The sequence below is a fragment of the Vollenhovia emeryi genome, unplaced genomic scaffold (genome assembly GCF_000949405.1).
Source record: "Vollenhovia emeryi isolate VEMERY1.0 unplaced genomic scaffold, V.emery_V1.0 DF939165.1, whole genome shotgun sequence".
NCBI classification, from domain to species: domain Eukaryota; kingdom Metazoa; phylum Arthropoda; class Insecta; order Hymenoptera; family Formicidae; genus Vollenhovia; species Vollenhovia emeryi.
In genome coordinates this window covers 869,824-886,943 of record NW_011967201.1, presented here as the reverse complement: position 1 = coordinate 886,943, position 17,120 = coordinate 869,824, and the positions used below count along the sequence as shown (strand labels likewise).

The 17,120-nt window shown below is 36.0% G+C and overlaps 1 protein-coding gene across 7 annotated transcripts; it reads left to right on the top strand.

Moving 5' to 3' along the window:
- The first annotated feature begins 6 nt into the window (after positions 1-6).
- LOC105564410 (DEP domain-containing protein 5) lies at positions 7-16,474 on the top strand. Of its 7 annotated transcripts, none has more exons than XM_012016752.1 (25): positions 7-184; positions 298-669; positions 1,859-1,984; positions 2,058-2,529; positions 2,648-2,844; positions 2,913-3,196; positions 3,448-3,674; positions 3,755-3,973; positions 4,216-4,389; positions 4,486-4,623; positions 6,032-6,040; positions 7,545-7,762; positions 7,837-8,039; positions 8,345-8,519; positions 8,618-8,818; positions 9,981-10,076; positions 10,871-10,944; positions 13,049-13,159; positions 13,489-13,696; positions 14,036-14,144; positions 14,204-14,428; positions 14,632-14,792; positions 14,865-15,033; positions 15,112-15,425; positions 15,662-16,474. In XM_012016752.1, exons 2-25 carry the CDS (start codon positions 319-321, stop codon positions 15,857-15,859), a joined length of 4,659 nt encoding a protein of 1,552 aa, XP_011872142.1. In that variant the 5' UTR covers positions 7-184; positions 298-318; the 3' UTR covers positions 15,860-16,474. The 7 variants fall into 7 exon arrangements, with proteins under 7 accessions (XP_011872142.1, XP_011872140.1, XP_011872139.1 ...); XM_012016750.1 differs by lacking the exon at positions 10,871-10,944 and adding an exon at positions 12,257-12,327 and having other exon boundaries at positions 8,594-8,818; XM_012016749.1 differs by having other exon boundaries at positions 8,594-8,818.
- Positions 16,475-17,120: the final 646 nt, after the last annotated feature.

The following is a 17,120-nucleotide window of genomic DNA, read 5'->3' as shown; positions in this document are numbered from 1 at the left end:
TGTCAAGACTGACAAGACTATCATCAACTATCAAGTAAAACTCCGGCGTGGTCGCTCTCAGGTTTCGCTCTAATCATGTTGTTGCGGCGTTAACGGTTGTAACGGCTGCAACCTGTATGCTGTAACTTCACCGAGAAATCTCAGCGTGATCGTTAGCCAACTGGACCGTCGCTCCAAGACAAACGTAAATAACCGACTCGAGTCTTCGCCAAGTTGAATTCGCAAATTCCCCCATCAGTTATTGCATGTTTCTATTTCGTTGAGTATGAAAAGTACACCGCGCAAAACCTTCCGCAGATCTAGAATGCCGGATAAGAAATGAAGCTTTTCAAGCTGATAATGCATCAGAAGAACTTCAGCGAGGAAGACCTGATCGTCAACCCGAAGGATTACCCCGGTATAACAACCGGCGACGTCGTCGAGATTTACCATCCCGAGGATGAGTTCAGCCGCCTGTTGCTGCAAGTCACGTCTTTGAAGGAGGACCTCCAGAGCCGCGAGACTATCAGTGTCGAGAGTAACATAGCGTCAATGTTCCAGCTGCGTACATTCGCCGATGTATACATGAACAAAGTAAATCCGGACGACTTGGCTCTAGATTCCATAGAGTTGACGTTCAAGGAGCAGTACCTGGGCCGCAGCGAGATGTGGCGTCTGAAAAACAGCTTGGTACTATGTCTCTTTATTTCAGGGTTGTAAACCGGAGCAAAAATACGTTCTTTGGAGCGTTTTTGAACCGGTTCGAATTTAAAAACCGCTCCGAAAACCGGATGAATTTACGGAGTAAATTATTTGGGACTTGGGATGTAAACCGAATCGGAGCGAATAAGATTGTAAACCGGAGCATAAATACGTTCTTTGGAGCGGTTTTGAACCGGTTCGAGTTTAAAAACCGCCCCGAAAACCGAATGAATGAAGTAAATTATTTAGAACTTGGAATGCAAATCGAACCGAACTGGTGAAATTTGCACATTTACCACCTCTTCAGCTATGTAGCGAAGACTCAAACGTGGTAAATCTTTTTAAATAAATTAAATCCTTTTTAGATAAAGAAACCGCTCCAAAACCGGTTTTTCATGCTCCGGTTCGAAACCGGAGCGTTTGAAATCATAATCAAAAATGGTTCGCTCCGGATCGGAACGATTTTATAATTGAAATTTTGATCCGTTCTCTCGGAGCGGATACACTTCAATGGTTCGGTTCGGTTTACAACTCTGCTTTATTTCACACTAGCTTGAACCAATGTTGCCCAACGGGTAATTTCTGTTATTTTATATCGCAAAGCGTCAAAGAGATTGAACATTCAGGTTTCATGGCAACCTATGTTTTCCTTGGTGGAAATATTTTATCGAAAACACGATGAAATTTTGTTGTGGTGGTGAAATGTATTTAAAAATCTTCCCGAGAGGAGATCGACCCTCGTTTCATTATCGTTTCGTCAATATTTTAGTACAAATTCTGTAAAAAAATTATTTCAAAAGTGACACAGTTTTTAGTTACATTCAGCCAATTTGATGTCTGGTATTACGTAATTTTTTTTATTACTTTTCAATGGTATACTTTGTTTCCTTGTGTCTCCCAAGAATTTTCTAAGGAAAATTATGATTCGCTTTGAAACACATTCAGTAATTTTTCAGCAATTTTAGTTTCACTTTTCATCGATTTTATAGTATTTTCAGCAAAATGTTTCCACGCGGGATCCTAGAGAGTAACTTAGATTGCAAAATTTGGTTTAGATCGGTCAAAGAATCTAGGAGTTAATTGGAAACATTCTATTATAATATATATTTTTTTTTACTCCTGAATTGTGATCGTTTCTCTTCTTTCTAAGCGGTACACATAAGGATGCTCTTTTTAGGTAAACACTTGCGTGCACATGAATAAGAAGATAGAGTTTTGCAGCGGTAGTATACGTTGTCAAGTGTACGAGATGTGGTCACAGGGCGATCGTGTTGCCTGCGGCGTTATAACCGACGACACCAAAGTTCGTGCAAAGTTATGGCACTTAATTAAAATATCGCGCCTTTACCTTCGTTATAAAAGATCCCTATTTTTAGGTGGTGTTCCGCTCGTGTACAAGCATGGTATACTTGTTCATTCAAATGAGCTCTGAAATGTGGGACTTTGACATACACGGAGATCTCTACTTTGAGAAAGCGGTCAACGGATTCCTGGCGGATTTATTTCAAAAGTGGAAAAAGAACAGCATCAATCACGAGGTTACCATTGTACTGTTCTCAAGGACCTTCTACAATGCGACCTGTTTGGAGGAATGTCCGAATCACATGAGGGAGTGTCTCCAGCAAGATCACAGAGGGAGATTTTACGAAGATTTTTACAGAGTTGCGGTGCAAAACGAAAGATTTGAGGATTGGAGTAATATCTTGGTGCAACTGCGTAAACTGTTTACCGATTATCAAAAAATTGTTCTGGAATATCACCAGAGGCCAGGTATTAGCATACCTAAGGCAGTAAATTCCACTGCAGCGCAAGGCAATTTTCTGGAGATGTTAAATATGTCTCTGAACGGCAAGTAAAGAATGGCCAAAACGTTAACGTGATTTATTTGTCCATTTTTCATTTTTCTTCCCATGACATTATACATCTGTTTCTATTCTATTTCTATATCTGTGATATAATTTTACAGTTTTTGAAAAACACTATTTAGACCGCAGTTTTGACAGAACCGGTCAGTTATCTGTAGTTATTACACCTGGAGTTGGAGTCTTTGAGGTTGACAGGGAGCTGACAAATGTGACAAAGCAGAGAATCATTGATAACGGTGTAGGAAGTGATTTGGTATGCGTTGGAGAGCAACCGCTTCACGCGGTTCCGTTATTGAAGGTACTACACGTACATATGCGTGCATAATTTATTTATATAAAAGTAATATGTGCGACATTTGGTTCTAGTTTCATAACAAAGATTCCTCTATAAACGCGCCTGATGACTACAGCATGCCTCACTGGATAAATCTCAGTTTCTATTCCACGAACAAAAAGATTCCCTATTCCACATTTATCCCGCGAATAAAGCTGCCGCAGAAGATGTCGAAACATCTGACGGATAACGAAAAATTACATTGCAAAACTAGACTCTTGCAAGAAGATCCAAGAGAGTGTCTACACAATACGTTATTCGATTATGATGCCTATGACGCACAAGTGTTCCAACTACCAACAGCTCATACTTCAAGGTAAGTCAGCTAAATGCGTTATCCTTTAGCATCATATATTCATAACTAGTAATATAAAACGGAAATCTTTTCAATGTGACAAAACAATATTCTCTCTGTCTCTCTCTCTTCCCTTTTAAAGGTATTTGTGACACAAAAATATTTATTATACTAAAATTCTGCGTATGTACGTCTAAGGAAAAATAGATAAATCCAATCATCTTTTATTGTTACTTTATTAAATTAACACATACATTTTATTGTTGTTTCAGTGTACAAAGGATAAATACGAGGAGGAAAAAGACAAGCGTGGTGTGCCTTGAAACTCATAATAATGGCCATCTGTTAAAGCTCTTGAAGCGCAAAATGTCAGATCCCGATATACATCACCCACCACCTGAAACACATTCACCGCCGATTCTCGCATTACGGAGTGCCGCGATAACGATACCGCACAAAACAGATGACGATAACGCTAAATCTAACGAGGATAGAACTGGTAAGCACACGCGTGTTTGATAATAATTTCTAGTTTATACCATTGAGATATTTATTAAATAGCTGCGATCATTGCATTAGGTGTATCCAGAACACCGGTCAAGAGCGATTTAACCGACTCTGAGATATCCCCGCCCTTTAGACCTGTCGTTGGTAGCGCTGGTAGCCCGACGAACTCAATTTCTCAGCCGACAAATATACTTCGGCCTGGTAGAGCATTAATCAACCCTTTTGATCCATCACATGTTACCATCAAACTTACCAGCAACAGACGACGGTGGACTCACATATTTCCGAAAGGTAATAATCATACGCGTTTCATGTCGATATAATAATTTATATCGATAAATATAATTGATTCTTATTATGTTGTTTTATATGTAATTATGAATGTGCTGAATGTCGTAGAGTAACAAACATTGCCGAAAATAGCTATTTAGTTTCAACAACTGCCCAATTGCCATCTTGCACATATTCCACAGATACGACATAAAAATTTATATCTATTAAAGTTATTAAAGTACATTAATACAATTCTACAGGGCCTACGGGAGTTCTAATACAGCAACATCACTATCAAGCTGTTCCAATACAAACGTTGGAGTCACAAAGTGAGGCTACTCTATCGACCATAAGTGGATCCTCGATGGAAGCTGGGACGGCGAACAATTCAAATCAGATTTCAAGATCAGTATCTCAAACGGGATTTCAAGATCGTTAGTATTTAGTATTATTAAATTTGGCTATCTTTAAGATATAAAATATAAGAGAGCGCATACACACAGTAGACAATAAAATTCATGTTCTTATAGACACAAAAGGGAAACCGCGATCTAATCCTATAACTAATGGAGATAAAGCTGCGAATCCTTTAGCTATGGCGAATAAAAGTCTTACTCTTTTGTGGGGCGCTACTGGTGAGCAGGAATGGACACCTGCTCTAACAACAGGTTTGCTTTCTAATAATTCTAATAATTTTAGCATTTCTAATAATTCTCTGAACTTATGGTATCTATACATTTTGCAAGAAATAATAGAAATATTATAGATGTTGTTACTCCAAACATTTGTTTGGTATTGTTATTTCTGTAATTACTACATTACTAGTTAGGAAGCAGGTTAATATAATACAAAGCAGTTTAATGAGTGATTTAAACGTACATCTATACAATATTATGAAGTTTAATGTTATTCTGTAATACATTATGGGCCGTAAAAGAATGCAACAAAGTTATCGACTTGGCGTGATTAATCAATAGGCTTACAGTCTAAAAGAGAGAATTTCTGAATAATCCTGAATAATGAGATTTAAAAATATTCAATCGAATAACAAGTTATTTACATTACACATGTAATTCCACACATGTAATTCCAGTATCCAGTATCCATAAATTATACATATAATGCTTCTTACGTGTATTGTGCTTTATTCATACAATATTTTACTCAGAGTTCTCGATATAATTTAAATAATATAAATATCGATATATCATAAGCAGGAGTGCTACTGTGGTTTTGGCTTTGAATTACAGTATGACTCTAAATAATCAAAAATAATTTCCTCCAATCTTATGTTTTATATTATAAATTTAATGTGCACACATGTATACCACTAAATAAAATATATATAGTCAGCAAAGACAGACACAATGGGTTAGGACACATGGTTCGTTAGAATCTACTACAGATTTACTCCTGTTTATAAATAATGCAATGACTGAAAAATTAAATTTATTACTATAACATATTTGATATCAGATATCAGCATCAAAAAAGAAGATTAATAAGGCATGGTTACAACTGATAATATTTATGAAAGAATGAAAATACTTGGAAACATCTTGGAAAGCAAATACTATCCCAATGTAGAGGATATTGTCACCTATTGCATTCATCAAACTTGTTGATACGTGTAGAGAAAGGTTTTTTTTTAAATATAGAATATACTTTAATGACGAGTTAAATCTTCATAATTTTTCGATAATACATTTCCTTCTTCACTTATTTATAATTTTGCATTTATTTTACATGAGTAAAGTAGTTCCTTTTCTTTTTTTATAATAGCTTCGCTTAACCCAGTCTTGCAATTACGCTCTGTTCTCATAAAATCGCATCTCTGTATCGTCGAATGATTACATCCAGATATATGTATTTCATACATCTGCGAAAGGTTTTTGCAAAGGAAGAAATATTTTCATTCTTGAAAATATCCAATATTTATTTTTACAAGATCATCGATTATCGATACAAATAATGTTGTTTATTTCCATGCTATGGTACGTCTAATTGGGATGCAACGCTGGACGCATTGATACGTGTGTGATGTACAACTATGATGTCACTTATGCTGTTTTACAGCAGTCATAGGTTAGCGCTATATACTATTAGGGATTGATCCGGTTATGGTATACATTTGTTTATCTATATTAGGGACGTTAGCCCAAAGTAGAAGCGTCGCTACTGAATAGTTTCTTCACAATTCTTCACCATTTCTTCATAATTGTCTTACGTGTCTGGTGCATGCTCACAGCGGATTTCCACCGAATTTTACAAACGATTCTCTTTTTGTTATTTTAAAATGATGTAAAGCACATATTTTTCTGCCTGATACTTTCAACCTGCTCCTACACGTTGAAGCTTAACGTCTCCGCTACAAGCAGCTTTCATCTACTGCACACAGGTCGCCGCTTGTTCTTTGCTGAGCATTTCGCAAACTGCCCCTTTGCTGTTTTCATCAGTTAGATACATGTTACCTCACGTAAAGCTTATACTTTTCTGTATTATTAATACATTTTTGTACTATCTTACGTGTCTCCTCTCACTGACAAAGTGTGCTACGATATTAGCCTTTCCACACTTATATGTTAAGGCATACCTACGATACGTAGCTGTTTAGAGATGCTTATTATATTCTCTCTTTTCTGTAGATCTAATCGAGTAACTTTATTGCACCGAAGTATATATAAAAAAAGATAATGTGTATTTTAGATTCGTTAGTTATCTATTGTGTTACACACGTGACTTAATAACTCAGAATTGATATATCACTATAGAATATTTGTTATTAAGCACATTATGACTAATAATTGTCAGACAGCATGCATTTAGAGAGAGAGAGAGAGAGAGAGAGAGAGAAGACTTTTAATCTTTATCATATAAACTATAGCATTTGCAAAACATGAATATTCTGAATATTATGAATGTATGCACAATAACGTGTCTTTGCTCATTGTAATTAAACTTGTTAGTAGGGAACGTATTCAATATGATAAAGATTGAATTAAGTATACAGAATGTTTAAGAGAATTTCTAAATTCATGTACGCATACAAGCTTTGTAATCGAATTTTTATAAAATGAATTTCTGCGAAAAATTAAACTAATTTCTTGGAAATCGTTACGCTGCTATTAATAATATTACATAGAACATTCTGTATAATGAAGACTATATATATATATCAGTAGTTTCTGCCGGAAGGTAGTTTAAATATTATTTCTACTGGTAAAGAAAGATTGAATCGGCAATGCAGTAGATTCTCGAACGTATGGCATTTCTCACGTACCAAAGTTTTTTCCTGTAGAGACAATTATATTATAATCTAGATCAAAATATAAAATAATAATCGTTGAGTGTTCCAATTTCTATAATTTCTATTCATCTGCAACAAGTGGCACCTCATCGAGCATCTACTCTTTGTGGCTACATGAGGAAGAAATGGATATCAAATAAAAATAGGCGCTAGAAAGCTTTGAAGCTGGAAAAGACTATTCTTGTATATCGATTATAAAATTGCAACTTATCTGTTTCTTCTTGCACACATAGAACGGTATTGTTAATCGCTTCAATCACTTGAAAACCTTATTTAAAATAGGGGTCGACTGGAAATCTTTAACAATTCCTGCGTGTCTGCCCATCACTACCGATTACTTCCCAGACAAGCGAAGCTTACAAAACGATTATGTCGTGTCTGACTACAATCTTCTCCCGGACGACGTTAACGCTGATTTTGCCCAACAGCGAGCGATCTACAAGACACCATTAACCACTGTAGAAGTGTTTAAAGAGTTGGTCTCGCAACGTTTATCCCAGGTATAAATGAAACATTTATTTTTATGTACTTTCAAGTAATTGTATCGAGAGTAATCACGAATATTGCATTTAAGGGTTTCCAGCTGATTATCTTACCGCCAAACAAGAATCAAAGCAACACTACTGGCAGCAATGCCGTTCCCGCAATTAGCACGATAATGCGCGGCAGACAGACTGAATCTGAGCCTAAAGAGGAATATCTACTTAGCATTGGAAGAATTTTTCACAAAATATCACTGTTCGATAATTCTATAACAGTTACGAGATACCGTCCACGGTAAATATTATATAATTTATAATTAGATATTGAGATTGTGTACCAATTAACTGATTGCATTGGATACTTAATAGATCTATACTTAATACATTTTGTGCACTTAGCTTCCACGTTTTAATGGCAGCCCAAAGTGATTTTACAAAAATCAATTTTTCCAAATTTTAATTACCATTTAATACCGTTTCGTGCTTTAATTAAGAATAAGGCATATATTTAAGTAAATTTTATTATAATTAGTGTTTTTCCAGGGTAACATGTTACACACCAACTCAAATAACAAATATTGACAATAATTATATTTGCAGGCATCCTTACCCACCCTTCAATATTCACTATCAATATCGATTTCACGCTCCGCATCACGATACGTACGAGGTCTCGTGGGTATCTTTCACCACAGAAAAACTTGAGACCTATAACTGGAATTATTTAGACCACTACATTTGCACACGGGGCCATACCGATTTTGCTGTAGTGGAAGTGAGTGAATTTCCAAAAGTCCGGTTTCTCGTATGATAAGAAATTGCTAACTTCGATATTTCGTTTTATTTCAGGATCTCAAATATGCTTTCTTTCAGGCTCTCAAGTACTGGAGGTTTCGAGTATTTCTATTACCATATAATAATCCTGCAACCCGCAAAATTTTAGATAGTTCTACAAGATGCGACATATACACTCCGTTCAGTAATGCCGAACAGGCATCGTTAATGGACGGCTTTCTACGCTTCATCGAGGGATGGCTGAACAAAATACGACGGCCGAATCCCAACAAAAACTGGGTAATTTCTCCCTTTCTAATTTTTTTTAAGCTGTATAGAGATGGATCAATCAATCTCAAATTATTAATTATTTGTTAGAGTTTTAAATGTATAATAATATAACAAATAATAGAAGACGTTCCAAAAAGTGTAGTTGCATTATAACGAAACTTTACACGGTAAAGACATTGTCCATTATTTTTCACAAAAATTTCCAATCTTAATTTATTCGATCATTAATTTTCATATCGGATCTTTGTTGTTGCGCAATATTTGAACATATAGTGCTGATATATATCTTTTTGGGACATCCCTTTATAAATATTTTAATTGCAGTTATTCCATTCTATGTGATTTTGATTTAAAATTGCTTGATAGTTTTGTTGTAAATTATGCTGTTTGAGGAGATATATTCTGTCCCCGTTCTTTTATTTCGATATTAAAAAAAGGATATAAGCATATTTTATACACGGAACATAAGTTCAGTTCTTGAAGGCAGTCTGTTTCTCTTGCATATATACGAGAAAATAATGTGTAAAAATATTTTCTGGAATATCTCCTCTATACTATATTTGAATGTTGCATGCTCATATTTGATTGATTTGCGCAGATTTATTTTAATGCTTATGTTGATTATTTATACCTTATTAACTTTCGAATTACGCAGTTTCTGTAAGCATATTTATTGTAGCATAAGAGATAATCTTATTAGCGAAATAATGATCTCTGGCCAAAACCTAATTCTATCAGTTGTAGATAAAAACATTGCTGTATAACATGCTGGAGATACTGTACAAGACACTAGGATATACAGTTACAAGACTAAAAGAGATGCACGGCTTTTTACGAAGCTTCTTTTGACACTTTGCGTTAACGTTAGCCTATAACATGTACAATAGCAACATTCAGCAGTATTAATTTACTACTTAACGATATAATACTTGTACCCCTATACCTATACTACATATACGATCGTTCCGAAATGCATATCAAAGTACTTGTGTAGTTGTTCGCGTTGACAGCAAATCAAGATTATGATTACAAAGTCACAGGTCTCTACTTACTAAATAAAAACTTACGAAATCTACAAATTCGATATGACATACGTATAGGTATGCGATAGGTAGAGACATGTAGCTGGAATGTTTGTATGGGGAGGGTTTTTCAGCATGATATGTTTCAGAGCCCTACAGCTCTAGGTGGTGTCCCTCCAAGAGATCCTGCCTCTCATTTGACCAGACGCAGGCACAGCACGAGCCTGATATTCCTCACTAACCAGGTACATCCTCCCCTCCTGTAGCCTCAGATACACTGAGTCCAGTTGTTGGGATTCTCGTTCACACGAGCTTCCGACTAGTTAATCGCAAGCGGTACAATAAGAGAAAATTTCTTGGAAAGATCCTCGATTCTCTACAGACTGTCGTACACACAATATATATCATTTCCGATACTACTAGAAATACTACAAATAAAGTAAAGTTGCAGCAGGAAAGATAATTTTGCAGAATAGTAAAAAGAAGATTTCGAGATTATCCGGAGAGCGTGAAATAGACGCTCACAACAGGTTGCCACATGGAATATTAACAGTCACTCTTGAAAACTTGTAACTACAAGAATCTCTTTTTACTTGGACGTGAAACGATCTCAGCTGGTGCAATTTTACCCCATTTTTTTTTCAAGGCTAGGCGTATCCGAGTTTCTCGAAATCGCTTCTTTGATACGTGTTACCTGGAATGATCAGGCCAGCTTACACAATACAATATAATCTCACGATAATTGTGACCGTGCTTGATATATTTTTGCATTGAATGTGCATCTATGATTTTTAGCGAGCTTAACCGTTATGCGTCAGATGTTACGATGTGTTTGATTTACACTTTTCTCTCATTTTATATATATACATATATACACACATGCAATATATATATATGTATATACATGACTTACGCCTTATATGAGAGCGACACTTTTTAATGTTAAACATCGCATTCTAGTTACATATACATCTTCACGATATCATCAGCTTGACCATTACCATTCACAGTTACCCATACATGTCATCATACTTTCCAGACCAATCTAGTCGGCAGCTCTCCTTTCAGGGAGCGACTCGGGAGCAACCGTCTGCCAGAGAAACCGAGACCAAGGTTTGAATATGTCTACCTTGATGATTTTCAGCATTGTTGCTTTGCGCCATTCTTTAACTGCGTAGTTTCGCGGACTCCTCTTTTGTTCTTTTTGTTTTCAGTGGACTATTCCAAATTGGTGTGTCGATGGTTTTCATTCTTGCTTGGTCTATTGTGTACGGCGAATGTTCAATCACTGGAGCGAGACACTTCTGCTAATCACATTGTGTTTAATTGGCTTGTTGATTTTGCGGGACACACATTAACTTATCAGTGCTGCATATTTTCAGTGTGCATTTGACGTTACAATTGTCCAGTACAAGAGTGAATTTGAGTTTTAAGTAAAAGGAGGGACAATCAGAGAGCACAACGTCTGATGCCAAAATGCACGATGACGATATGAAGCATAGAAACGTAATATAATCAGTGAACGTAATATAACAGTCATATTTTGTCAGTGCGCAAACTAAGTTAACACTCGCATAACATATCATAATGACTATCCTTTCAACACCAACGTAACACATGTGATTTTACACACAAGATTACCACAGTTACGATCACTTGAAAAGGACCAAAACCCATGGTCGAAACGTCGTGATAATATACCATTAAAATTGCCAGATGTGGTCAATCAATTTTGATGTTTTTAATTTTTGCTGGCGATCCTGAAGAATTTCCGATCAGTTTATAATCAGTGAACTTATTCTTTGACGCTTTCTTGAAATTCGACATTGTTTTCCAATGTATATGGGTACACTAAATCCAATTTCTTTTCAGTTTAACGCTTTTGGTGATTGCTCCATACTCTTGCTAAGATCAGAAGCACAATTAAAAAGGGATGCACAGGTACATCTCTGACACAACATTTTCGGCTCCACTATTATCGTGCATGTTTTTTCTTGTTTTGCGTGATTTTCATATAAAACACACTTGAATGTTCTTTTTTGTGTACTACACACACTAAAACAAGTTATCCTTGCTCCGCACTTTTGCTCATCGCGGGCTTTGATAACAACCGCCGCGACACTGATTAATACCCTCTCGATGTCACTCAATGTGGAGCAGGTGCAACGCATTAGGAGGAAAGCGAGAGAGCCTAAGAGGGATCCCCCCCCCCCTACACACACATAGTTTCTGTATCTTTCAGCTTCTTTCATCTTTTTCTGTTCGTCTTCCGACTAATGCCCGGCCCAGAGAGCATACATACGACGTGCCGAGGGCAAGCGACATGCAAACCAAAGCTTAAGTCTAATGGCATCTGTATGTATGCTCTGTGTGAGCATTTTGGTAGTGAGTGAGGGAGTGACGGGGTTGTTGCTCCTCTGTACAGGAGAGGCATGTAATGAATACCGCTGCGGCTGCCCGCACGTGCCTCGACACTCCTCGCCACGTGCCAAACAGGTTGGTCTCACTCTCTTATTCCTTCCGTAATTCAGATTAAGAATACGAAACTATTCGCGTACGACGTTCAACACTGAACATATATACGCGTTTTACCATACAATATATGTAAATGTACGGGCTCTAATCTCAAACTTATATCGAGTATTCTTTTGGTCTCGCACGTGCGTTTATGAAGTGTAGGAAGCCATGCAATATTTTGTATCAAATGAAAAGTATGTGTTGTGATAAACTAAATTTTATTTTGATTCACTTTCTACTCACTTGAGCGCCAATAAAGTAGCTTGTTATTTAAATTGAAATGTAAAAGGAACATCACTCAAAGTTCGCTGACAGTCATTGACAAAAAAGGTGAAAGGTTGCGATGAACTTTTCTTGTCAACAAGAAAATTTCTTTCTCATTCATTTTTCATGAAGAACATAACATTTAAACTTGTGTCTGTAACTAAAAAAATACTCGGTAGAACACAATGGCATTTGGTATATCTTTCATTCTTGAGATTAACAACGAATCTAACTTGAATAACATCACCTTGCGATAGAAAAGCGTGGAGGGTTCTGTTAAAGTTTTTATCTAATTTGCTGTGAAGTGACATAAAGTAGAATGAAACATTTTTGCTTGTCTTTAGCATTAACATATAAATCGCTTCGTAGATTCTGCATGTCCGCGCGCTAGTAACAATTACTTAACGAATGTTCTCCATTTCCATGTGTGATTTAGATCTGGTTCCAAAGTGATGGACAGAGGACGCGTGTCGCCTGCCAGTGAAGCTGTTTTGCCGTTGTCACTCGAGCAACAGCAGCAGGATCATTTTGACTCCAACGACGACTGGTACAAGGATATCACTTGTATTAATAATTTTCCCTTTAACAGTAAACACCCAGATACATCAATTTGCTGAATGATACTTTAAGAGCCTCAATGTTCATATACAGGATACTTTATTTGATATAACTTATCAGTTTAGAACAAACCTTCAATTATAAGATTTATGAGGCAAAGAGCTATTTTTTAATTTTTATTTAATTTACTTAAAAAGAATGCTTAAATTTTGTTTGATATTGAAAATAATAAAATAATCTCTTCGAGATAGACTTCGGCTGTTCTGGTATCAAATATATAAATGATGTAATAATTATAAACTTGATCACTGTTTGCAGTGCAAATCAAGAGCTGACCAAGATAAAAAGCAATGCAACGAACGTGGAAATTTTGGAAGCCATGAAACACCCTCAAACCGGTGTTGGCTTCTTAACACAACATCCCTCGCTCCCTAGCCAAACGTTTGTTATCACCGATGCGATCCAGTGGCTGAACAACCATATAGAAGGCAGCACGGGGATCAAACAGAGTATTAATATCCTAAAGGTAAAATTCATAAAAATTTGTTATCTATTCGTTGCAGTTTCTACAATTTGAATAAGTACATTTAATCTCCACTTGTACATATTACTTACATTGCATTTCTATGTATATTTTTGCAGTTTGGTTAGAAACGTCGTAACAGAGACACATTAAAATAGAAAATTTTTTTAATTAGAGTGTCAGTTTCTTTAGCAAATAAAGTACTTAAAGTGAAAACGTCACTTAAAAGAAAATGATCTTTGCATATTTCGTTTACGTTTAAAAAAAAAGAAAAGATTTTAATTACAGTTTTGTTTAAAGCTTTATTGTGGCAATAAAATTAAATAATTTATCTTTGTACAGGGAATGATTGAAGATAAATTGATATGCCATGCGTCCGGCGATTTCTCGCAAAAATTTACCTTGGGATATTATTTGTATCACATCGTGCAGGATAAGGAAAATCAAAAAGGTAAATAATGCGACCGAATTTTCAACAATTTGCAATTCAATCGCATTCTTTGGTAACAGCTGCCGACTATTCTGCTCCGCTGGGGAATCTGCAAAGTTTCGAGAACGAGTGGGTGGAAGTGGAGATGAGACCACCGAAAGGGTGGTGCGAACCAACGTCTTCGACGACAGCGTCGACGCCCATAACAATACCTAGTTGCGACGCTATTGACGAATCCAACGTTCCATCTTTTCTCAGAGACGACATAGATTTGAACGAATCGATAGATGATAGAAGTTTCACAGGTACCAGAAGTACTCGGCATGCAATTTATGCGTATACTCTTTATATCACAACATTACAGATACCTTTGAAAATACAAGAGAAGTTAATTTTTAATTCACAATGAACATTAATCCTATACACTATACAGAATAGACATAAAATATATGATCGTCTATCAAGATTCGCATTGATAAAGTAAGATATATAATTCGTTCTCTTTCAGTGCCATTGTATAAACATACTCATCTTGATATCGACATCAATAATAAAAGCGACAGGATTGAATGGGGTCACTTGAGATACCAGTCCATTTACAAAGTAGACAGTGCTTACGAACTCGTAGTACAATGGGTCGCATCATCTGGTAGTATAGTGGCCGATCTGGTAAGCAACTTCACCTCTCTCATTTACTTCGTTACAATGTCGAATTGCTTTTAATCAATCTCTGTCTGTAAGATATTCGTTTGGCAACGCAAGGCTCAAATGTGCGGGATACAGATGATACCGATTCCCAACGATTTGTTGGCGCTGCCATATACCTTAAAGAGCGATCCTCTGAGAGGGCCTGTTTTCATACCACTCGATACGGAATGCCTAATGACAAATAAGCGGCACCTCTTTGAAGGTTTGTCCTAATTAATGATCGTGTTACCAGCCCCATTAAAAAATACTGTTCTATTTGATAATGAATACAAATTTATAGAATTCCGAGAAGATACCTATGCACAAAGGTTGTTTTTATTCCAAGAGGCAATTCTGCAGAGATTCGGCTTCATGCCGTGCTTAGTCGAGAATATCGAAAATGACCGCCAGTACGTTCACATCACTGGTAACGCATTTATATTAGTGCCATCCACCACGAGTACGCGGCCACGTCCACGAACCGGTACCAATGTCGTGCGGCGAAACACTGGGCAGAAAAGATACCCGATTCACCCGGACCAGTCTAGTCCGCACGAAGCATACATTACCAGACACGTTGGTGGAAAGAAGGACGATCACAGCACAGATAGGAAAGTAAGTGACCTTGCCGCATACTTAAACGATTATTTAAACTTTCATATATTTATAATATCGATGTAATAAGGTTTAGATGTAATAATGAGCGTTTTCACTGAAGAAAATTTGAAGAGAAATATTCGAGAATGTTACGGTGCACAAGTTTCAGAACTATTTCGCTCTCTTTCAACATTTTTTTTTTAAGAAACCTAGCATGAAATTATATCTAGAATCATAATTGTTATTAATTTTAGGTAGGTTTTTTGTGGTCTTGGAATCATATGGTCAGCCGCAAATGGAAATCGTTATCTGTTGCGGCGGGCGACGAAGTTTTCCAGAAGAAAATCATACAGGATTTTCGACACTTCTGTTCCAATGGAGATAATAGACTTAAAGAGTTTTGGGAATCTTGTTGGGAGTTAAAGGAAAAAACTTGTACAAAAGCAAAGTAGCAAGATATCGTTTCTTAACGGTTTTTCATCCAAAGATTTATCATCGATCATTTGTGTAAATTTTAATCATTATCGTCATTCGACTGTTAGTTTCAATTTATCGAAAGTGCAATTATACAATAACGTTTTTAATATGTAGTTGATAGCTCTTGTAAGCAGGATGAAAGTATACTATTATATATAATATATACTATTATATATATATACTATTATCTGTATATTATATTATTTAAGCGCTAGAATGATTCATGGTTTGAAATTCGTATTTGGTTATGAGATTCGTAAATAATATGAACGCAGACTCGTCGAGTTTGCATTCGTTGTTTATTATTCATGCCAGCGGAGCGACTTTTTAACAAAATCAAAAAGTGCAAATCACTACGAATTAGTCAATTTATATTGATCGTACATAAAACTACCATACAAACAATAAATCATGAATTGCAGATGATCTGCGCTAGCGTTATGATTAAACGAAACAATGGCGAATCTGGACGATTAAATGAAACAATGGATGTCTGGTCATTGTTATTCGAGAGTGAGAAAAGCTAGGATATTTTTAAAACTGTAGGATTGAGAAAAGAAGAAAGAAATGCAAATCAAGTTGTGGATATTTATTATACTCGTATTTGCTGTCTTTACCATTTTAAGACTTTAACCCACTCCTCGTCTAAATACCTACCTTACACTCCATAACTTTTATTTAATTTTGGGCAACTGAGAATATGTGTATTGTATTATCATATAAAGTGCTTATTAAATACTGTGTTCGATACTTTAGGACGTTATGTGTTCTGAGAAAATCTTTTCTTCATATAATAAACTCTAAAAATCAATTCCTAAATATTTAACAGTAATCATGTCCTAAATATTGGACAGTACTTAAAAAACATCTTGTATATAATACTCGAAGTTGTAAATGCAATTTCGAGATATGTGAAAAGGTGATTTTATACATCTTCCGTAAATCAATCGCGATTCCCAGAAGATTATACATTGAAATCGGCAATTATTGATAAATGAGAGGATTTATATCATTCTCCTCATTCTGACGGGTAGGATGACTGCGCATTATCGGGAATATGTCACCTAAGTCACCTTGTATGATTCGTCATTGTTCTCCCAAAAAATACAACATCGGGTCCATCATGTGAACGGATTCTTGAGCGAGTAATGACATTTTCGAAAGAATATTTACACATAATTGAATCTTAACGAAACGTGTCGATAATTATGTGTCGAGCGATAAGTGGTATCAATG